At 39.9% G+C, this 24,076-nt stretch overlaps 1 protein-coding gene across 1 annotated transcript in view; it reads left to right on the forward strand.

The window, feature by feature from the left end:
• Pla2g4a (phospholipase A2 group IVA) overlaps positions 1-24,076 on the forward strand; it is a 227,402-nt gene that overhangs the window by 148,461 nt on the left and 54,865 nt on the right. The window contains exons 4-5 of the mRNA XM_055624400.1: positions 12,429-12,466; positions 13,819-13,960. Of these exons, the coding sequence (XP_055480375.1) occupies positions 12,429-12,466; positions 13,819-13,960 (180 nt within the window). The remainder of the gene's footprint in view (positions 1-12,428; positions 12,467-13,818; positions 13,961-24,076) is intronic.

A 24,076-nucleotide genomic window follows, 5' to 3' on the forward strand; every position in this document is an offset into this window, starting at 1 on the left:
GAAGTATTTGAAAAGGTGCAGTCTTGAAAAAAGGAAGAAAGAAAGGGCACAGCGGGTTAGAGGCCTGCCCGGTACATGATGGTGAGTCCTAGGGCAAAGAGCGCAGAGGTGGTCAGGTACATCTGAATGCCCTACCAGGCATTTTAATAATAGTTTGTTGAGAGCTTTGTAAACATGGCTTAGCCTTTCCAAAACAGTTCTTCTATTCTTCAGTCTCTGATCCAAAAACTGATTATGAAAGAGGATATCATGGAGGAAAAATATATTTCCTTCCTTCTGTCATTTCCTATGGTTAAGTTGTATAACCCTTGAGCTCTGAAGAGGCTTTCTACATTCCTGAATTCAAAGTAGGTTACGTAAACTTTCCTTAGTGTGTCTGGGAAAATAGTTAGCCAAAGAGCTTTTCTTCATTACTTTTCTCTCTAGAGTCCCTTGCAGTTTGCATTTGAATGTCAATCCTTTGAGTTGAGGAGTGGTCCTTGGAAGAAGTGGAATTGGCTGGTTGTCTAGCTCTGGGACTCTTTCTTGGATCATGTGGGAGTATCCCATGGGAGCCTTGCCTTCCTCTTCAGTTCCTGAGATAGGATCTTCCCTAGGTGGGTGGTTTTCTGTCTGTAACACTCACAGACAGGTAAGAGAGAATGAGCAAGCTGCCAATGAATGCTGGGAGAGTGCAGACTTAAATAAACCTACAAGATGGTTATGGCAATATGACATAATAAGAAGAGCACTTGGCTTTGGTGAAAAAGTACAAAAACTACAAGCCAAGACATTACTAGTCAAAGCTCCCTCAAACTTCTGGCATCTGAAAATTAATACTGACTCAACACAGAGTCGTGTCTGTGGCCAGGAGACAGCTGGAGAATCAACAGGAACCTCCAATTGGACTTGGGCTGACTCCCAGGGTGAGCTCTGGACATTTGTGGGTAGAAACAGGATTTGGAATCTGTAATCTTGTTTGTATTGACATTGCTTTCCTTTCAGATGTTTGAATTGTCATTTGTTTTCTCTGAGTCTCACTTTCATCCTTAAAATGAGGGTTGAGAACACATTATTTCAAAGCTCCTCTCTGGCTTAGTTCTTTTGAATACATTCTCAAAAAGCTTGCAAATCTTCCCATTTCATGGATAGTAAAAAATAAAAACAGCAAGAGTAAAACTCTTTCATTTCCATATTACATAATTTCAAAATCTGTCAGTGGAACAAGCTTTAATATAAGGAGAATGTGAGTTTTTATTGCATGCCTCAAAATTGCTAAGTATTAGAGAGGCACAGACATCCATTTTCAAGAACCTAATAATCTGTTTGAAAAGTAAATAGTCATATATAAGATGATGAATGTGAGGAGCTCAAGTGCTCAGTGTGAGCTGCTTCATTATGATCAAACAGCAGAGGACATGATGGACAATATTCTAGCTCCAGGGACTCCTATTCTCATAAGGATGGTAAATAGGCAACAGTGACGAAACAACTAATCCCTCGACACCAACTAGTGATAAATACCAGGAAGAAAATTCCATAAAGCAAAGTAATAGAGCTGGGTGTGGTGGCACATGCCTGTATTGCGAGTACTCTGGGAGACTGAGGCAGGAAGATAATGAGTCTCAGACAAGTTTGGCCTACATAGCCAGAGGCTATATTATAAAAAGAAGGAACAGGTCTGGAGAGCTTGGTCAGTGACCAACCTTTACCAAGCCTAACAACCTGACTTTGACCCAAGATCCACATGGTGGATGGAGAGAAGTGATTTCTCCAAACTGTCCTTTCAGCTTCACTTAGAAGTGCTTGTGGCATGTATGGGAGAGCTCACGCACACAAAATAAATAGATAAAATAGAAACAACTCCAACAACAAATAACCCCCCATCCCAAATAATCTGACAGTCTGACAGATAGGAGCTGGTGTGCAACTAAAGTTTTCTGTTCATAGAGCCAGGAAATGAGGCCTCTGTGAAGTATTCTAATTTCCTCCAAATTTTAATTATGAAGTTTTTCAGACATAAAGAGTTCAAGTCTTTCTCCAGCGAACAAGCACAAACTACCCATCATGTTCTGGAGTTAACATTTGCCTGCTGCATGTCGGTTGCATATTTCTTCATCTTGTCACTCATCCATCAGCTAACTCCCTTGGATACCTTTATAAACAGATGGCAGACAGAAGCGTGCTGTACTGCTAAGCACTTCCGTCTGATATTGAGTACCATTCATGAATTTTATGTGATCATTTTAAGTGCCACATGGTTAAAGGAATAAGGCACTCGTTTATTAATTCATTCATTCCACAAGTGCTCTCTCATTCTATAATTCACATTCTGCTGCTGTGTTTGCTTGTCACCCATTCTCCATCTATTCACAAATAACCACTGAACACCCAGGAATGGGCAATCACTCACTGGTCACCGATTTCAGTCACAAGCAAACAAGACAAGCTTAATTCTTAAGTTAGTATTCTGTGTAGTAAACCAGATGAAAAGCGAGTTAAACTAGGGGTAGGATGCTTCTGTTAGTGACAGCAACAAATGCTGCGTAAACCAGGGAAGAAAACTGAAGGCATTTGCATATTTGTGTAGGAGAGGAGGTAGCAAATATCGTTCTACAAAAAAAGGCTAAGAAAGGAATCTTAGAGGCTGAGGGCAGGAGACCCTTCCTATGGTTTCAGTGTAGCTTCCTAGAGTTCCGGAGCTCAGAATGTGTGGCACTGTTGATAGGTGGTGGATTGGAGCCTTTACGATGTGGGGCTTAGTAGGAGGTATGCCACTGTGAGTGTTACCCGTGGAAGGGATTGATGCTGGCCATTTATGCCGGTTGAGGAACCGTTAAAAAGAACACACTTCTTTTGGTTCTCTTCACACTTTTTTGGTTCTCTGTTTTTGATGTAATCTGAGTGTTACAATTGTTGCATCTGTAACAAGTGTTACATCTGTCATGAGGCCTTCATGGGGCAACCTGATTTGGACTTTCAGCCTCTTAAATTATCTAAGCTATGTAAATCCATGATCTTTATAACATACATAGCTTCCGTGGTTATAATTGCAGAAAACTGAGCAATCTAAAAGCCCAGATTGCTTGGCAAAGCAGCTGCAGGAAGGAAGATGGCTCCAGTGCAGATGAAGAAGAGTAGAGAGAATGGCAAGAGACTAGGTCTGAAAGGGACTGAAGACAGTAGGTTACAGCCATCTTGGGTAATGTGCACATCAGGGGCTCAGTTTGTCATTTAAGCAAAGGTGTGGCCAGAGTGACTCACTGAAAGGGGTAGAAGACAGTTCTTATCAGAATTACCCTAGGAACTGCCTGAGGGAAGCCATCATCTTAGACTGACATAAGTTCCAGAAGCAGTTTCTAGGTAAGGACAAGGAACAGAGAGTTGATGGATGAAGGAAGGATGGGTTCAGGGGCTCAGTACACAGCAGCACCTAAATGAGAGATGCAAGAATTGACATAGCATCTTCCTGTTTGAGTAGTGAGTCACAGCAGGTTTGTGCCCACATAAGAGGAAACTGAGAGCAACCGAGGTTAGGCTTCTTTTTTTTTTTCTAAGAAAAGAAGAAAGGATTTGCAAGGAAAACATTACCATGTAAAGATACTTAGTGTGGAGATAGGTGTCAAAAAGATGGATGCCCTAAGAGCAGGGTGCTTCCCAGGAAAGTGACTACAATGGCAATGCAGAGTGATAGGTACTAGGAAAACCTCTCTGTCATCGCATCTAATATGTAAGAGCTGAGTAACTGAGTGCAGCTGAGAGCTGCTGAGTTGGAAAATAGGCATTTCTGTTGGAAGTTCTTCCCTAGACTACCATTTATTACTCAACTTCTTTTGAAACATTGTGTGTTGAGGATAAAGTCAGCTTTAGAGTTGGGTCCCCAGTTTTTGGTATCAATGGCACTTTTCAAGTCAAGATTAGGTTGCATTGTAATCGTCAGAGCTTACAGAATACCATAGCTGTCACCGGAGAGCCACTGGGACAGCCTCAGTTTTAGAACCAGGGGCCTCCTGCTTGTTGGAGTTTGTGGTTTGTCACTGATTAGCTTGAGTGATGGTAGACTTGTAGTTTTTTCCTCACGTCCTCATCTATGAAGCCGGGTTACATCGAGTACCCACATTTTAGGGTTGTGGTTCTGGATAAACAGGTTAATACCGAGAAAGTATTAATACAGTGCATGGTCCAGCAATCACCAGATAAATACTAGATATTCTCATGATAATTGTACTCGGTCAGATTCAACCAAATGGGAATCACATGCTTCATGAAACCAATTTAGCTGGAGAGCAAACTTATTTGTCTTTACTTACTTAAACAAACTCATTTAAATACAGGTAGAGTTTAATTTAGCAGCCATTTGTTTGAAAATGATTCAGACTACTCTAGTCACTCATTCTTGAATTTTTCAAACACAGTTCTTAGGTTATAATAGCCAATTTTGGTCCAAAAATATCTAGATCGTGATTCTTAACCTTCCTAATGCTGCAGACCCTTTAAGACAGTTCCCCATGTTGTGGTGACACCCAACCAGAAAATAATTTTGTTGCTACTTCATAACTGTAATTTTGCTACTGTTATGAATCATAGTGTAAATATCTGTGTTTTATGACGGTCTTACGTGACCCATGTGAAAGGGTTGTTTGACCCATGACAGGGTTGTGACCCACAGGTTGAGGACAATTTATCTAGTTTCCTCAGAAGTCAACTGGATGTATATGAAGTAGCCCACTTCAAACAAAGCATGAAAATGCTACAGTTTGGAGGCCAGAAAGAGAAATTATACTTCTTTATTGTTCCGGATAAAGTAAGTTTGTTTTGGCAAATACTGTAGCCTCAGGTTTACACTATGTTTTAATTTTCTGTCTTTATTTGGAAGTTAGTATTATTGCTTAAAAATAGCCCCATTTCATGCTTCTGTGGCATTTGTGTAGCTTTATCTGATTGCTTTTACTGTCGCTAAGTCATGTCTATGACTTAAGAATGAGTTCTGTGGAAGAGATAGTGGCAAAACCTTGAAACAATGGCAGTTTTGAGTGTGAGTTTGTGTCAGGATGATTTCATTGGGGAACTATGTCTTCGGTTAAGTCAAAGACTCTAAATTAGGTAAGTTTAGGAGACAAGGTAGAGTTCGGAGGAAAATCAAGACACTACAGAGGCCCCAGGTTATGATGTTCAGCAGGATTTTCTGGATTTACTGTGATACATTTAGTGGATGTCATACTTTAAAAATTGTGAATTCTGTTCTTTTCTTTTTTTTTTTTTCAAATGAACACTGGAGATAGACCCCAGGCTTAGGCATGTTGGGAAAGGACTTTACCATGGATTTTAAAACTTGCTGTTCTATTTGGTCAGCAGTAGGAGTATACCCCTGCCATTCCCATCTCATTATACAATCAGCAGCAGAGACAAACAACACTTTACAGCACAGTTTTGCTAATCTAAAAGGAACTGTATTTGATTTATGGTCCCTTTGTGCTAACAGGTTTATAAACACACAGTCCTACCTCAGTGACATGACTTCCTTAAAGTCAGGGAATCACTGGATAAGATTGTGCACTGGAGAACTATATGTTATCTTGACACAAACAAAAATTGTCCGAGAGGAAGGACCCTAAATTAAGAAAATGCCTCCATGAGATTAGGCTGTAGGAAAGCCTGTAGGGCATTTTCTTAATTAGTGATTGGTAGGGAAAGGCCCTAACCTTTGTGGATGGTGCCATCCCTGGGCTGGTAGTCCTAGCTACTATAAGAAAACAGGCTGAGCAAGCCATGGGGAGCAAGCCAGCAAGCAGCACCCTTCTATGTCCTCTGCATCAACTCCTGCTCCAGATTTCTGTCCTGTTTGAATTACTGCCTTAACTTCCCTCAGTGATGAACCTGGAAGTGTATACTGAAATAAACCCTTTCCTTTCCAAGTTGCTTTTGGTCATGGTGTTTTATTACACCAATAATAATTCTAACTAAGACATATGTCAAGAGCACCAGACAGTTGACTATGCAGGGAATAGTCCAAATATAAATCAAACAATTACTGTATTTAAGAAAGAATATGATTTTATTTTAGGCTAACAGCAATAGCCACTAGGGTGAATCTTCTCATATTGTCACAATAAATAAGTTTTAAATTACAGGGTGTTTTTTAATAGTCCTGCATTCTTGGGGCTCCTGTCTTGGGCAGTGAATTCTATCAGGAGAGTACAGCATAGTCAGCTGCAAGCCATTGTGTAGTACCTAGCCATAGGTGTTTGAATAATTTTGCTCATGTAAAAGACCAAAACCCTGGGGATTTCTTAGATAATACTAATAAAAATAGTAGGTTTAACAGACAAAAGCTAAAGAGACAAGGATTACCACAGAGAGAAAAGTGGTTTGCTGGGAGTTCTCTAAGAAACCTTGGTTGTTGTATGAATTATCCAGCTTTTCATAATTCCCTCTGATGGTCACATTGGTAAAAAGATGAGCTGAGGAATTGTCAGGTCATAGAGAATAAAGGAGAACAACTTATAAATAAAATAGTGTAGTTTCATCTTTCAAATCTTTAAAGATTGTCCAGGGTATACTCTAGACTACAATTGTCCTGGGACTTTTGTTGTTGTTGTTTTTTCAAGACAGGGTTTCTTTGTGTAGCCCTGGCTGTCCTGGAACTTGCTCTGTAGACCAGGCTGGCCTCGAACTCACAGAGATCCACCTGCCTCTTCCTCCCAAGTGCTGGGATTAAAGGTGTGTGCCATCACTGCCTGGCTTGCCTGAATTTTTTGAGTAAGAGAACATTTTTGGTAGAATATACTAATTTTAAGTTCATCAGGTTTTATATTAAAATGGTATTTATGAGTGTCCCCTTGTAATGCCTGTGACTTAGTTTGCATTGTCAGAGTTATGATCCCCACTCTTCCCTCAGAATGTCCTTTGTCAGGTTCATTTTTTGTTCTTCACAGGGAGGAATTACAAGCAGGCTATGAAAATGTGTCTCTTTGTAAAAGTGACTCTTAACTTTCAAATTTTCATTTGTTTTATCTTGCATGGGTCAGGTAAATACAAATATACTTAAAATACCATTGTTATTTCTTTGACAGATGTGAACAGTTCCTGAATCAATGCGGCAGTCATTTGCCTTTGTTTCTACTTAGAAGAAATGAATGAGAATGAACAGACTAGGGATCAGAATTTAAGATAATGATCTATCAAAAGGAAACAGTACAAATATTAAAGTGTGGAGGTAGTATGTTCTAAGATATTTGAAGAACTCTTTACTGATAGGATAGATTGTCAACTTGAAGATTATTTGACTGTGTGGATCATTTCAGTGTAATAGCTTAAAAGTACCAGATACTATATTTGTTGTTTTAGTTTCATTCTTTCAGCATAGCCAAGGGAACCAGTGGCTTAGGCACATTAAAAATTATGTTAAAGTCGGAAATGTTTTCAGCAATAGTTTCTGTACTCCACTTTCCCTATACCTTCTCTGACTGAACATGTTCCATGGTAGATGGCAAAATTCTTCTCCACTGTAGAATGCAAACAAGAGGTTTTTAGTTTCCACAAGAATGCGTAATTGGTGCCGCATGCTCTTTACATCTGTGGTTCTGAGAGGAGTTGGAGGTTCCAATTTGTTCTGGCCCTTTGTTAAGAATTAAGGGCTGGTAGGGGGCGGAGGTGCCTCAGGGGTTTGGTCCCCCTTTTTCCTAATGCTCTGACCTACAGCATGGAAGCCTGCAGTGAAGGGCTGTTTGCAGAGTGTGGGAAGAAGCTTCAGTCATTGTTTAATGCCTCACAGGAAGTACATATTTTTGTAGCCGTTTTAGCTGAATGACACGTTCCAGGTAAAAGATGTGAAGCTCATGAATATCAGGTTTCCCAGCAAGTCTGAACACAGTGCATTGGGAGTGGGGGCCGAGTAAGCCTTTCTTCTCATCCTCTGGGTTCTGCTTGGGCAACACGAGGAAATGAGCGGCTGACCCATGACGGGAGCCGTAGCAGCACATCCTGAAATGTTCCAGATGACAGAAACATCCTGTGCCCGCTCTTACTCCGATTTACCTCAAGAGTCTTTTCTATCTAGGATCAGAACATCTTAAAGAAGAAATAGCGAGGAACATGGATAGAAAGGGTATTATCCTGGGAACACAAATACAGCCATAAACATGGCATAGCTAATTTTACGGTCTTTGTTTGCTTGTTTGTTTGTTTTTATTAGTAAATCAATGAAACAGTGTGGTACCAGATACCTTCAAGCATTGACTATTTTAATATGTAAGTTGGATCAGGACCTGCCAGTTGAAAATTCAGTTTTGTATTAGCTATTTACTCTGATGAGGTATACATTGCAATAAAGCATAATAGTTTATCTTATATCCGCTTATACGTGGAGATTTGGCCGTTTAGAGAGAAATACCTTAAGTTTAATCTCATTTCAGTGGCAAATTTCATATATTTCTTTGGAAAAACAGAATAGTTGTCCAGGTTTGGTAGGACATGGCTACATTCCAGAACACTGGGGCCCAGGAGGAAGAACTGCCAGTCGTAGCACAGCCTAGGTTACACAGTGAGACTTTGTCTCAAAATAAGCAAGCAAGCAGGCAAGCCAGCAAGCAAAACCCACAAGCAGCAACAACGATAAAACAGAGTTTGTGCTGCTGATGCTCGTTTATCTTACTAAATAACCCCAATAAAGTTATTAGCAGAGTATCAAAGCAGATACTAAGACTCATGACCAAACCTTCGGCAGAGTGCAGGGAATCATATGAAAGAAGGGGAGTTAGTATGACCTGGAGAGGACAGGAGCTCCACAAGGACCAAATATATCTCGGCACAGGGGTCTTTTCTGAGACTGACACTCCACCAAGGACCATGTATGGATATAACCTAGAACCTCTGCTTGGATGTAGCCTGTGGTAGCTCAGTAACCAATTGGTTTCCCATAGTAAGCGGAACAGGGACTTTTTCTGACAGGAACTCAATGGCAGGCTCTTTGACTCCCCACACCCTAAGGGAGGAGCAGTCCTGCTAGGCCACAGAAGAGGACTTTGTAGCCAGTCCCGAAGATACCTGATAAAACAGGGTCAGATGAAAGGGGGGGAGGTCCTCCCCAATCAGTGGACTTGGAAAGGGGCAGGGAGGAAATGAGGGAGGGAGGGTGGGATTGGGAGGGAATGAGGGAGCAGGATATAGCTGGGATACAGAGTTAATAAAATGCAACTAATAATAAAAATAAAATTAAAAAAAGAATAACCACTGTTTAACTAAAAGATAAATCAATAATAAACATTAATAATCAACAACAATAAAAAAAAGTTATTCGGTACAAAATTTTTTCCAGTTCTGTTTTGGGAAAGGTTCCAGTTGAAATTTCAAAATGGGAAATAAGGCATAATGTCCTGGGATGTGGGCTAGGCAATGCTCCGATTGATAGATAGATGGTAATTATTTTATAGGCTGTTGCTTTTGACTTACGACAAATCACATTTCATTTGGGCATGAATAATTCCTTTTGTCCTAGAATTTTCAGGGTATATTATCAGCTCTAAAAGTAATATCTGCATCTTGATTCATGAATTTAGATTTGCAAAGTTAAGTAGAAGAAATGTTATTTTTGGGTCAGACTATCCCGCAACTTTATCATTCTTAACAATTGGATATTTTTTTTTGACAGAACAAGATTCAGCAGTTATTCCTTGATTACCCATCAGTTTCAAATACTCTGCAATGAACTTAGTAGAAAACTATTTCAGTTCAGTGTACTGTGAGGCATATTTTTATATAGACTTTATTATCTTTTACTTATAAGCTCATACTGAGAATAGTCAATAAACTTATTTTAAACCTTTGGAAAAGTCTTGCCATCTTCCTCCACCTTGAACCCCAAAGTTAACAAATCTAATTATTTTTAGTATTGTTTGATGGTTCTAAACTCATGCCTTTCATATTTCAAAAATATTGTAGTTATATTCTATAGTAGCAATTAAGCAGTCACTCCAACCTATGTTTTTATGGTAACTGGTACCAATGAAAGTAATGGCAGGATTTTACAACTATACAGCAACTTTCAGGACATTTTCCCGTTGGTTCTTGTGACAGTCTTAAGGAACATTTCTCAGCACTGACACCATCAGTACTATGTCAGAGGTCTTTCAATTCAGCAGAGATGCACTCTCTGGGAAGGCATCTTTTCAGACACCTTTTGCTCTGGATATTACCCACCCCCTTTAAGTTAAGCAAAATTTGTCTGCTTAACAGGATACACTTTGGTCGGCTCTCAAGTAGTCTTGAGAAAGTAAAACCTGGATCCTCTGAATTCCACTGGTGGATGTTTCTTGGAGCCTAGTGGGTACCCAGGAGGCATGAGTGCTCCAGTTCCAGCCCCACTTGTTACACACGTACCTATGTGAACTCCCACCAAGGCTTTCTTTATTTTTTTGGCCATGGTGGATACACCTTAAGCAGCTCCCAAACAGTGCACAAAAAGGAGTGTGTCTTATTTTGTTTTATTTTTCTACTTTTTACTGATTCTTTTTGAGTCCCACTCATCTCCCGGTACCCTTGTATCTACCCTCTGCCCTTGCAGCCCTCTTCCAAAGAAAATAAAAAACAAACAGAATTCAGAACAAAGCATAGAAAACACCTTGTCCTGAAAGCTGTTTGTCACAGTGTGGCCCACAGTATACCCCTCTCTCCACACATTTTCACTTGCAAATGTTTATTGCAATGGTCTAGTTCAAGGCCTCTGGTTTCTTGCCATATCAGCAACACTGGATCCTTCCCCTAGTTATCCTGTTGTTGCCCTGTGTCATGGAGATCCTTCGGTTTTGGATCAGCAGGACCAGCCCTTTCTTGTGTTCCAATAGTCCATAGATTGTGTAGATTTTAGGGTAAGCCACTTCAAAGCCCTGAATCTGGCCTGGGCGGTAGCTAAGCTGGTTAGCCTGCCAGTTCTCTCATATCCACACCTCCAGGGCAAGCTCTCCACCACCGTCTGGTCTAGCCCACCCAATGCTGCTGCAAGCAGGGGCCAGGATCAGCTTTCCTGCTCTCCGGCCCTAAGAGTCAGCTCACTGCACCCAGGCAGCTAGAGCCAGCTCCACTGTACTTCAGAGTTCAGAAGCGGGGCTCAGTCTCCCTAGTGCTGCACAGGGCAAGGGCCTGGGCCAGTTCTTCTATTCTCATACCCTTGGGGATGGCTCACCCATGCCTTTAACATCAGGACCAGATCCACCGTAGTTCCCAGGCCAGGCGAAGAGCCCTCTTTCCTGAGTGCTACAGCCAGTGAGAGGCAGAGCCAGCTCTACTGCTCTTGTGACTCTAGGGCCAGCTCTTCAGCCATTTTTTGATGTTTTATGTGTAATTACCATGGAACTGAGTATTTCAGTGTGGGAAGAAAACAACAAGGCAGTGACATTTCCTTTTTTAATGAAATTGCCATTTTGACAATTTTACATTTAAAAAATTTCACCCTATTCCCTCTCTCATCTACCTTCTACTCCTACTGAACACCTTCTTCTAATTTTCCTTTTTTGTTGTTGTTTTTTCATTTGTTTTTGTGATGCACTGAGTTTATTTAGTAAGGGTTGCTTGCATGAGTATGGGTAAGGGTTAATTCAGTGGAGCATGGGTAACTTATCAGTGGTTACTGAAGAAAATGATTTCCCATCCCCTAGCAACCATTAATGACTGCTAATAACTCCTCAGGAAAGGGTAAGGCCTCCCGATTCCCTCTTCTATCTGTGATGGAATATTGAGAGGTCACCTTGTGCAGGTCTTGTACAGGTGACCATAGCTTCTGTGAGTTAACAAGTGCAATGGCCATGTTATATACAGAAGACAGTGTCTCATAGCATGCCTATCTGTCCTCTGACTCTTATATTCTTCCAAACCCCCTTTCTTTGATCTTTTCTGAGACTTGGAGTGAGTAACATCAATGGTACATTTTGAACTGAACACCCAACATAGTCACTTATTTTCCGGACTTTTTTTCAGTGATAGGTCTTTGCATTAACTGTGGCTCACTAGAAACAGAAGCTTCTCTGACCAAAACGAGAGAGGAACACTAATTCATGGGCATAAACAAATATTTAGAAGGTGGTTTGATATCATGTTCAACGTGTAAAACAGCAGTAGTAGATTTCACTTCAGGGCCTGTGACCTCCCCACACATGGGTTTTGACCAGGTTTACAGTATAAGGCGTGAATTCTCTTCTGTGGATCAGGCCTCAAATCTAATCAGAAAGTAGTTGTTTACTGCTGTAACTATTATGCCACTAATCAGGAAGAGGCAATTCTAATACTTGCTAACATAATTTGTCAGATAGAATTATATATAACAACTAACAAAAACTGATGAATCTGCATGAAACTGTTACTTTTTTGTTTAATATGTTACTTAAATTTTATTTTGACTATATTATATTAATCGCATTTATTTTATACCTCATCTATTGAATATGTTTCTTTTATAGGTCACTGAAATGATTTTGGAAATGTCTCTTGAAGTTTGGTAAGTTCTTACTTAATAAGATGAACAATATTGAGAGTGATACTACTAAAGACTGTAGTAAATAATTCCTAAAGCTTTGGATACATAACAGTATGATAATAGTCTACTTTAGCTGTCTACTCACAAAATCCAAAAAGCAGACTTGTGCATTCTTTTCTTACTTTCCCAATGGGTAATAGTTGTCAGAATAAAAGCTCATTTTCAAGGGTCCTCCTTCTAGTAACATATTTATTCTCATAGAAATATTTATGCTTTTTAAAGCTTGTTTCCCATTGTTGATTGGCCACTGACAACTTGTAATAATTTCTTCCATAGTTGACACAATGCATTATGCTTGCTGTGATTTTTTTTAAGCTGGCATAGGTTTCTAAGAAATTGTTGCTGCCACTATTGAAAAGGAGGAATATAAATACAGGGATTCTGGTGTCTTATAGATGTCACTACATTTGTGGGTATCTAGAGTTCTGTTATTTGAAGCTAATTTCTTTTCAAAGGAGTCAGCTATTAGACAAAGGAATTTATCAAGACAATATTTCTGCAGAGATGTTCCCTGGGAGGCAAGCACTTTATGATGTTAGTGAATTTTATGGTGTTAGAGCTGGGGTGCAGGAACAGGGGAAGAACTCTTGAACCAAGTAAGCTTGTAAAGTACCAAACCCAAGAACCACAAACATCCTTCCGTATCGAATCACTTCCCAAATTCTTTACTGTCCTAATATACAACATGCACTGGCTACTTTTGTGTTACTGTAATAAAACACCATGACCAAGGCAAGGTATAAAAGAAAGAGTTTGTTTCAGGTTTATGGTTCCAAAGTTTAGAGTTCATGTTGATGGAACAGAGGTAGCAGGTGGCAGGAGATGGGAACAGCAACTGAAAGCTCATTTCCTCATCTGCGAACAGAATGTATTGAGCACACTGGGAATGACATAAAAACACTAAGCGTGCCCCTAGTGCTTTTCATAGCATGGCCATACCAGGTATTCAAGTGCCCAAGACTTGGGAGGGACATCTCACCCGGACCACTACACAATGTGCGGAGGAGTCTTATTTTACCTAAATATCAATTTTTTTAAAGAAAACTTTTAGTTAGTTTATGTCTGAATACTTATTGCTAATCTTTTTCTTTTCTTTATCTTGAGTCTGGTCTCAGATCATTGCTCGCTGCAGGGCACACACTGCTTTAAGATAACCATCGTTTTGTGTTCTTGTTTGAGTGGCTTCCTGGGAAATGGTTTGAGGGGAGCAGTCTGCATGCATTAGTGCAGCGTTGGGGGACACAAGAAGCTGGATACCACAAAGCAAGGCTCCTGGGAACCCTGGCTCACTGATCCTTTGTTTTCCACCATAGCTCATGCCCCGACCTGCGGTTCAGCATGGCACTGTGTGATCAGGAGAAAATTTTCAGACAACAAAGGAAAGAGAACATAAAGGAAAACATGAAGAAACTCTTGGGTCCACAAAAGAGTGAGGGGCTATATTCCACACGTGATGTGAGTCCAGAATTTTTAAACATTATTACAGTCTAATGATAATCTTTCAGTACTTTTCTCCAAACCTTTCCCTCAATATGGGTGTTATTTCTTTATCTTTGGGGGTTAGGATAAGTGGTTCAAAAATGAGTAGATGTTGAGGAAGGTCCAACTGACTGCTGATCATATTTGGTAGTAGTTATAGGCTATAGCAGTTATTTCTAATTTTACTTTTACAACAGTGTTAGTCCTGGAGCTGAGCAGAAAATACAGACATTCCCCTAATGCTTTCCATTCACACATTTGTATAATCTCCCAGTCTTAGGGTTCTCTAGAAAAACTGAACCAAAGAGATGTGTGTATGTGTGTGTGTGTGTGTGTGTGAGTGTGTGTGTGTGTGTGTGTGTGTGTGTGTATTTAATATGGAAAATGACTCCTGTATATCATAGGAGCTGAGAAGTCCTGTGATATGCTATCTGCAAGGTAGAATATAAGGGAAGACAGGGAGACAATCTAATCTTTGTCCAAAGGATTTGATAACTGTGAGTCCGAGGCTGTAGGCCTAAGAATTAGGGTGGCTGGGGTGGTGGGGTGGTGGGGTAGTGGGGTGGTGATGCTGGTATCATCCTCAGAGACCCAAGACCTGAGAACCCAGCAGGACAGGTAACCAAGGGCAAGAAGACATGGGTCAATATTGAGCCATGCCTGTTCACATAGGGAACAGGAGGTATTTATAGACTTCTTGAAAACCACCCTCATAGACAAATGCAGAACTACTGTTTGATTAGTCAGCTGTCTGGGTATCCTTTGACCCAGTGGAGTTAGCACAAACTTTATTATCGCGTTTTTGGACTGTTCACCATTCACATCAGAACAGTACACTTGTTAACATCAACATACCTGTAATTGATGCAAAATTTCTCAAAGGACACACCTTACATAAGGGTTTGCAATTGATGCAAATTTTATGGGTTCTGCAATGACCCATGTCTACAGAATCAGGGGAGATAATTTTGTTGTCTTGTTGTTTTGCATGCCCATTGTCTTCCATCTACTTAATTCTCCCCCTCACAGGACCTCTGACGTCCACTTAATTTTCTCCTGGCAGTCAGATAATGTGAAGTCTTTTCAGACTGGATTATTTCACATAATAATGTAAATTTCAGCTTGCTTCACTTATCATGGTTTAATATCTTTTTTTTTTTTTAGCAGTGAAACCCCCCACTGTATAGATGTAAAACACTTTATACTGTCTAATACAAGTTTAGATTTGTTCCTTTTATTTTTACATATTTGGGTGTCTTGTATAAAAGAAACTTTTACTTGCCTGCTTTAGTTGTTTGTCTTGGAGGCTTACTGCCTCTATCTGCTCACCTAAGCCTAGTTCTGGAAGCTTCTAGCCACCATATAATCTAACGTAGGCCTGGAATGTATTCAGCCTCTGAGACTTACAGCTTAATAAACTCACCCTTTTTTGTGCTTCCTGAGCTCATAGCTGGCTGGTTCAATTCAGCTATTCTGGCTCAAATTCTTCTTTCAGTTAATTTATTCAACCCGGCTTTTCTCTCAGCCTCTGAATTACTCTGCTTGGCCTCAAACTAACTTCAGCAATATGCTCTAATTTTTTAGCTCCTTCTCATTCTCTGGCTTGTTCTGTCTTCACCTATGTCTACTTTGTTCTCTCTTTAACCTGTCTCTATATATCTGTTCTGGTAAAATTGCCTCTTCTCTCTCTCTCTCTCTCTCTCTCTCTCTCTCTCTCTCTCTCTCACACACACACACACACACACACACACACTCCCTTTCTCTCTCTTTCTTTCTGCATTGCCCCTGAAGTAGCTTCCCTTTCCTCTCTCTTCTCGAAAGAGTTGGGCATATCTTATTATGACAAACCTTTCCTGGATTCATCACTTTTTCTGCCACTCAATTAGACATCACTTTCAAACATGGGAGTGTCCTTCTGCAAACTAGCTTTACCTTCATTGTTGGGGATTAAAGGCCAACCACAAATGGACTGAAGCTTTTCTTTACCTGAAACTTGCATTCCAAGGCAGACCTTGGACTCAGATCTGCTTGCCTCTGTCTCGTGGATTAAAGACATGTTTACATTCCAGCCAGATCACACTGAATTAGAAGGTCTTTGGATGAGCTCTCTTGATGGAGTAGCTATGTTCTGAATTAAAATATCACTACAGTCTTGTCTGTATGTGTCTCTGTTCACTGCATGCATGTAGCTCCCATGGAGATGAGAAGAGGGTTTCAGATCTCCTGGGACTGGAGTTACAGAGAATTGTGAGCTATCATTGTGAGCTATCAGAATATTGTGTATTCTGGGAATTGAAACCAGGTTCAACGAAAGAGCAGCCTGTGGTTTTAACTGCTGAGCCATCGCTTCAGTCCCCACTAGTTGTTTTTGTTCTATTTGTTTGTTTGTTTTCATGAGGCATGCAGATACTAATCCTAATCAAGAGATGTATAAAGAAATAAAGTTTAACTAGCTAGATATCTGAAATTCCTTAACTGAACTGAGTTATGTATGGAAAGAGATTAAAAACTATGTTTCAAATCCTTCATATTTCAGAGAAGAGAGCTTCTAAATACCATACAAAATTGACAAAATTGTCAAAACAATGATTTAGACTTATAGAGAGTTCAGAGTAATTGAGAACAGTTATTGACAGTGCAATATTTGAATTTTACTTTCACATTTTTTTTTGCTTGAATTGGAGTAAACATTTAGTAATATCTTTTATAACCCCGTTGGGCCCATCTATCCTTTCACTTATCTATCTATCTATCTATCTATCTATCTATCTATCTATCTATCTATCTATCCATCCATCTATCATTTTATATGTCATCTACCATCATCATCTACCTAACACAGTGTTTGTCTCTTTTCTTCTATCTTCTATCAGTCTATCTTTATAAATGAAACCTATGAGGATAAATCATTGCAATGATGAAATATCTTGGTAGTGATAGATAAGCAATTTTTGGCTTATTTCTATGAGCTTTTCCTATTAAGTGGATATTTTAAATTAACATATTTATTCATTAAATTTATAAATATGCACTTTCATAGACACACACACCAACCATATATCAGGGTTTCAATATAAATGTAAATTAATGGCAAAGTATATTTGGAAACAAGACTTAATGGCTGAATAAGGACACTTGGTGAACACATGCCACAAAGGATGATAGGTTTCGGGCTATGTTTTCAGGGAGGTGGGAAGCCAGTTGGTGATGCTGGAGTGGCTTTGATTGCTGTGGAGCCAACTAATTGTAAGATACAATGGCGCTTATAAGGGTTTTCTGCCAGAAGGACACGAAAGGGAAAAGTGAAGCTTCCATTTAAATTCCTATCTTAAAAAAATGCAGAGGACTAACTCTCTTTTAATTGTGCATCTTTGTTGTCATCCTGACAGATCTCTTGAAGAATACGTGACAGGTTATTGTGCTTGGTTAATAGTATTTAGAGAACCTGCCTTTTTAGTATATTACTCATTTTTTGTTTTGTTGTTTTTCTGTTTACTCGAAATGTAGACAACAAACATTTTACCAGCAATTCTACAACTTCTTTTTGTTTCCATCGTTATTTTATATTGCTAGACCATTAGAGTCTAGAAATTATATTTTAAGTTGTTCTGATTTCTGTCATATATTACTGATTGAGACAACTGTGCTAGCTGCTGGAGAAGATCAATCTTGAGGTGGGTGGCACTTACGGTTCTTTACTTGGTGCGTTTAAAGCCTTGTTTGACAGATATCTAAGCAAATTAAACTAATGATGTGTTAAGTGAACAGCTGTGGAGGAATGCTGGAGTTGGTGGGAAGGTGGGAGAATACTGGCCATGTCATGTGGAAGGAGTGTGCTGGAATAAAAAGGAGATTCTCTACATTCATGGTCATCACTATCCCTCATAATCTCAGGCTACTTGTTTAGTTGCTGTTCAGTTGTTTTGCAATAATTTTACTTTTTCCCATCAACTCCCTTCTTATTCCATTCACAGCTAATAACTTGGCTCCTAGACAAAGGCAAATTAAAGTCAAGAGATAAGAATTCCATAAATCTTTCTCCTCTAAGTTTGGGCCATAAGATTGACATGTGCAGCCTGTGCCTTTCCTTCATAGTTTCTCTCCTAATTTAGGAAGGAAATTTCCTTTCCTTTCAAATGAATATTTATTATTATTATTATTTTTATTTTTTATATTAATTACAGTTTGTTCACTTTGTATCCCAGCTGTAGTCCCCTCCCTCATTCCCTTCCAATCCCACCTTTTCTTTTTCATGTCCTCCCATGCCTCTCTCCAAGTCCACTAAGAGGGGAGGTCCTCCTCCCCTTTGCTCTGACCCTAGCCTATCAGGTATCCTCAAGACTGGCTGCATTGACCTCCTCTGTGGCCTAGCAAGGCTGTTCCCCTCTGAGGGGAAGGTGATCAAAGAGCCAGCCACTGAGTTCATGTCAGAGACAGTCCCAGTTCTTCTTACTAGGGTACCCACTTGGATACTGGGCTGCCATGGGCTACATCTGAGCAGGGTTCTAGGTTATCTCCATGAATGGTCCTTGGTTGGAGTATCAGTCTCAGAAAAGACTCCTGTGCCTACAATTTTCGGTTCTGTTGCTTTCCTTGTGGAGTTCCTGTCCTCTCCAGGTCTTACTATCTCCCCCTTCCTTCATAAAATTCTCTGCACTATGCCCAAAGTTTGGTTATGAGTCTAAGCATCTGCTTTGATACACTGCTGGGTAGAGTCTTTCAGAAGCCTTCTGTGGTAGGCTCCTGTCCAGTTTCTGTTTCTCCTTCTTCCAACGTCCATCCCGTTTGTGTTTCTGTGTAAGGATTGATCCTCACCCAGGGTCCTTCTTTTTGTTTTAAAACAACTCTAAGATTTCCCCTTATACCCATCAGAATGGCTAAGATAAAAAACTTAGTGACAACTCATGCTGGAGAGGTTGTGGAGAAAGGGGAACCCTCCTCCATTGCTGGTGTGAATGTAAACTTGTACAAACACTTTGGAAATCAATCTGGTGCTTTCTCAGACTATTAGGAATAGTGCTTCCTCAAGATCCAGCCATACCATTCCTAGGCATACATCCAAAATATGCTCAAGTACACAATAAGGACATTTGTTCAACCATGTTTGTAGCTGCTCTTTTAGTAATAACCCAAATCTGGAAACAACCCAGATGTCCCTCAGTTGAGGAATGGATACAGAAATTGTGGTACATTTACACAATGTAATTCTACTCAGCAATAAAAACAAGGAAATCATGAAATTTGCAGGCAAATGGTGGGATCTAGAAAAGATCATCCTGAGTGAGGTATCCCAGAAGCAGAAAGACACACATGGCATATACTTACTTATTAGTGGATATTAGATATATAATATAGGATAAACATACTAAAATCTGTACACCTCAAATGAAGATTTACATCAGACATGGACTACGAACTGTAGTTCTTAGGAACTACTCTATGTCAACTATTTGGTCCTTCCTAGGCCCCTCCTCATCTATGTTGATAGAGTCTACTTGAGTATGGATATTTTATACAAAAATATACAGTCATTCTTCACAGCATACTTTGCATTCTTTCATGGTTCAGGCATCCCTTCACTGTTCTACTGCATCAGGTCTGTAACAGATGCCAACGTTGTCTTACCCTGCCTTTTCTGACCACATAGCTGCCTATGTCCTTCTGGCGTTTGAAACACTGCCCCTCCTCTCTGCAACATCTGCTTCATCGTGGGGTCTTTAATTGCTCCACTAATGAGCCTCTCAGTGTCTCCAACTCGGCATTCCAAATACTAAATCGTTAGTCTCTGTATCTCCTCTTTCCCACTTTCTGTCTACTCAGAATTCAGAGGGATTTTTTTTTTCAAAATATGAATTTGAGTCCATTAAATCCCTTTTCTCACACTTAAAAGTACATTGTTTTTTCAGAATTTACCATGGTTGTACCTAAAAGTGTACAAATATTCATTTGATGTCTGCTTTTTCCATTTTAATGTAAGTTTGATGAGGGACATACAGTTGTCTGGATGTGTTTCTGGCAACTAGCATAGCTTCTAAAACAGGATACTCATTAAATATTTTGTTTGAGTCTGGGACTAGAATTAGGCAGTAGTTGGCAGCATTACTTTATGGAGGAATAGAGGGGGAAGAAGAAAGGGAGGAGGAAGGAGAGGGAGACAGAAAAGAATATCAGGCTTTGAAACAGAGGAACACCAATATCTGGCTCTTAATGAAGAGATGGAGGTTTAGATGAGAGGATTAGACTTTTAAGTAGACACATCCATGGATCATATTAGTGTGGATGTCCACTGAGCATGTGGTCTTGGTTTTCAGAAAAGTGATTGCTGCTACTACCCTTGACTGGCATTTCTTAGTGGGAAAAACGTAGTATGTCTTCTTGGGAAAACCAAAATTGGCTTCATATTTGTAAAAGTAGTAGTATAGTAAGTTGCTTCATTGTTGTTGTGTGCACAGATGGATAGGGAAGTTATGCTTTTTCTTTGAAATATCACTCAAAAATGTCAAATTCATGTTTTTTAAGATGGCTTCTAGAATTCTGGTTTGACTTTTGTCTACTCCCATCCCTTTTACCAGAGATAATCAATTTGCACATAGTCCACACCACAGACCACTTGATCAATGCCATCCATCCCATAGAACAAATTTTCTATTATTATCTTAATCGGTCTCTTACTCTCCTGTTCTCCTGCTCTCTGGAAAGATCTGCAGTACTTCGTAGTTGTCCTCTAGGAATAGGAGACTGGGTTGTTCCTACCTCGAGAACAGTAACAAGGAAACCTCAAAATCAAGAATGTCCCATACTGTTGTTGCTTTTCAAAAAGAAATAGTGTTTGGTATAGGACCTTGATGAGTTTAAATCTTGAAAGAATTTGAGCACATATTGTGTTGCTTGTGCTTCTGCTATGAAATGGAGATGATGTCTCTCATAGAACCAAGGAAAAGAACACTAGGATGTATCTAGCAACATGTGCAGAGCACAGCAGTTATACAATAAAACGGTTCATTATAAACACTCCTGGGGATTATTGCTGATTACTTTGTATTCTGTGACAGTAACTGTTAATTGTAATATCCTCAGTTTCCTGCATGGAGAGTGGGCTGGTAAAGTAGTTAAGATTTCTAATAATCTGAGAACTTATGGTCCTAAATACTCAGCTTTAAAACAACAACAATAAAAACTACTGATTTCGATCATTTGGGACAGTCCTTCTTGTTCAGATTGAGTAGACTTAGGCTTTTGCATATTGTCACCCTTTGAAAGTAGCTTCTATTTTGCATGCCTTGTGTGTTTACTGAAAGGAGATTTTTTTCTTTATTAATTACACTTTATGTAATTTTGTAACTTTGTAACCCCCTGTGGTTCCCTCCCTCTTCCCCCCCTAATCCCTCCCTTCCTCCACCCTCTGCATCTGTGCCCCTCCCCAAGTCCACTGATAGTGGAGGTCTTCTTTTCCTTCCTTCTGATCCTAGTCAATTAGGTCTCATCAGGAGTGGCTGCATTGTCTTCTCCTGTGGCCTGGTAATGCTTCTTCCCCCTCAGAGGGAGGTAATTAAAGAGCAGGCCAATCAGTTCATGTCAGAGACAGTCCCTGTTCCTATTACAATGGAACCCACTTGGATACTGAATTGCCATGGGCTACATTTGTGCAGGGGTCTTAGGTTATCTCCATGCATAGTCCTTGGTTGGAGTATTAGTCTCAGGAAAGACTCCTGTGCTCAGATTTTTTTTGGTTCTGTTGCTCTCGAAAGGAGATTCTTTAAACTATCATTTTCTCTTTCATGATTGTTGCTGTAGAATTTAAATCTGATAAGCAAGCTTGTTATTGAACAACTTTGGTGCAGAGCTGAGACGGGTCTGTGAGTAAGACATCTAAGATTTTTGTTGAAGAATGTTTGGTGTATTGGGATGGTTCTCATTTTAAACATTATTTTGAGTATTTGAAAATTTCAGATTATGGGGTTTTTTTTTGTGTGTGAAGAGAAATGTTCCCAAAGTTGTTTGGGAACTACAATGTGGAGTTAGAGGGGTGGAGAAATGAGAGAAGATCCACCCCTCTTAAGAGAGTTACAGCAAAAATGCTCTGTTGTTCTCCTTGTAGAGCTTCTATCCTTTCCAGGTCTTTCTATCTACCCATTCTTCCATAGGATTCCCTGCATTCTGCTTCAATACCCTGATGGCTAGAGTCTTTCGGAGGCCCTCTGTGGAAGGCTCCTGTCCTGTTCCCTGTCTTCACCTATTTCTGAAGTCTAACCTGTTTGCCCTTCTGATGAAGGAATAAGCATCTTCCCTAGGGTTCTCCTTGTTCAGCTTCTTTATAGAGCCAAAAAAAAATGTGGGTCCAGGGGTCCCTGCAGAAACTGATGAATTATCCAGGGACCATTCATGGAAAGGACCTAGACCCCCTGATCAGATGTAGCTCATGGGCAGCTCAGTCTCCATGTGGGTTTCCTGGTAAGGGGAGCAGGAGCAGTCACTAGAAGGAACTCAGTTGCCTGCTCTTTGATCAACTCCCTCTGGTGAGGTAGCCTACAGAGAGAGAGGACCCAGACAGTCCTAAGGAGACCTGATAGGCTAGGGTCAGATGGAACTGGAGGAGGACCTCCCCTATCAGTGGACTAGGGAGGGACATATAGGGAGAGGAGAAGAGGGAGGGTGGGATGGGAAGGATATGAGAGAAGGGGCTACAGCCAGGATGGAAAGTAAATAAATTATAACAAATAATAATTATAAAGAAAAAATATTGATGATCAGAAAAAAAGATGCTGTTCCTTAGGTTATTAACAGTTATTTTCACAGGGTCCTATGCAATCAACAATAACCTTCAGCAGTGTTTATGATGAACCATTTTCTTGCATAACTATTACGTGATCTGCACATTTTTTTCTAGATACACCACTGCCACTAGTGTCCATTGCTTTCACTCTATAAGAGACATCATCTCCATTTTACAGCTAAAGCACATGCAATACAGTGTATACCCAAATTCACTCAAGCTTTAAGGTCTATCCTTCATGTTAAACAAACCACCTTAGACAAACCGAAAGTATGAAGTGGTCCTTAACGTTCTCTGTATCTGTCTTAGTAAGAGAACAGAGCAGAAGGAAGAAAGGCAGAACAAAACAGCTTCTGAAGCAAGTCATGGAAAGAGCCTTGAGCTGTTTGATTATTATCCTGTTTGTATGTTTCATCTAGAATATTATCCCTCTCACTTTCACCTTTATTCTAAAGTGACACTTTGCACTATTGATTCTTACTCTGTCAATTCTTAGAGATTGTAACATAGGGCAGACAGAGTAAGATGCCTGAAAGGTGAACTGAGTGGGTGAAAGCTTCCTCAGAAAAGGTTCTGGAACTCAAGGATTAGATGAAATATTTCTTTTCAAAGGTGTTAGGGGGACTTCAAAGGCCTTGTAATGTAACAAGAGCTGGAAAGCAGGTACTCAAGAAGCCCAGACTGCAGTAAGCAGGGTGAAGCATATTTTGAGGGGCCCACAGGCCCTTTAGAATTGAGGATACCAAACTGAATGCATGTATGAGAAGTAATAAGGGGGGGGGCTGTGGGGATGATGTAGATTTGTTGTATAAGTCTGGCTGCTTACCTTAGGAAAAGATTACTTTCTGTCACATAGGTGGCCCTCATCTAAGAAGCTGGAGGACAGAATAAACTAAAAAAGGGTAGGCTGTCTAGTTATTCAAGAAGGAATTATGCAGTATCTCCTTCGGATTTTGTACTATCAGCTTTCCGAGGCTTGGACTTTGTTGGTCCATACTGCAGGTTTAGACTTTCTAGTCTCTACAACTATGTGAACCAATGTTTTTACAATGAACATCTTTCCCTATAGACACATATTGTATTGTTTCTAACAAAGGACTATGGGGAAAACGTCTTTTGTGATGGTTAGTCTTTGAAATTTATGGGAATGTAAAAGCCCTTAAGCACCTCAGAGCTTTCTTCTCTAAGGAAGAAAGTTAATAGTATTTATGAACCATACACCAAGAGAGATTAAATCAAAACATGAGCTTTTGGTAAATGCAAGTTCATTTCCTGTCATCCTATGAAAAAGTATTTAAGGATTTATTGACATATTCATA

The sequence above is a fragment of the Psammomys obesus genome, unplaced genomic scaffold (assembly GCF_907164565.1).
Source record: "Psammomys obesus unplaced genomic scaffold, mPsaObe1.curated_primary_1811, whole genome shotgun sequence".
Lineage (NCBI taxonomy): Eukaryota > Metazoa > Chordata > Mammalia > Rodentia > Muridae > Psammomys > Psammomys obesus.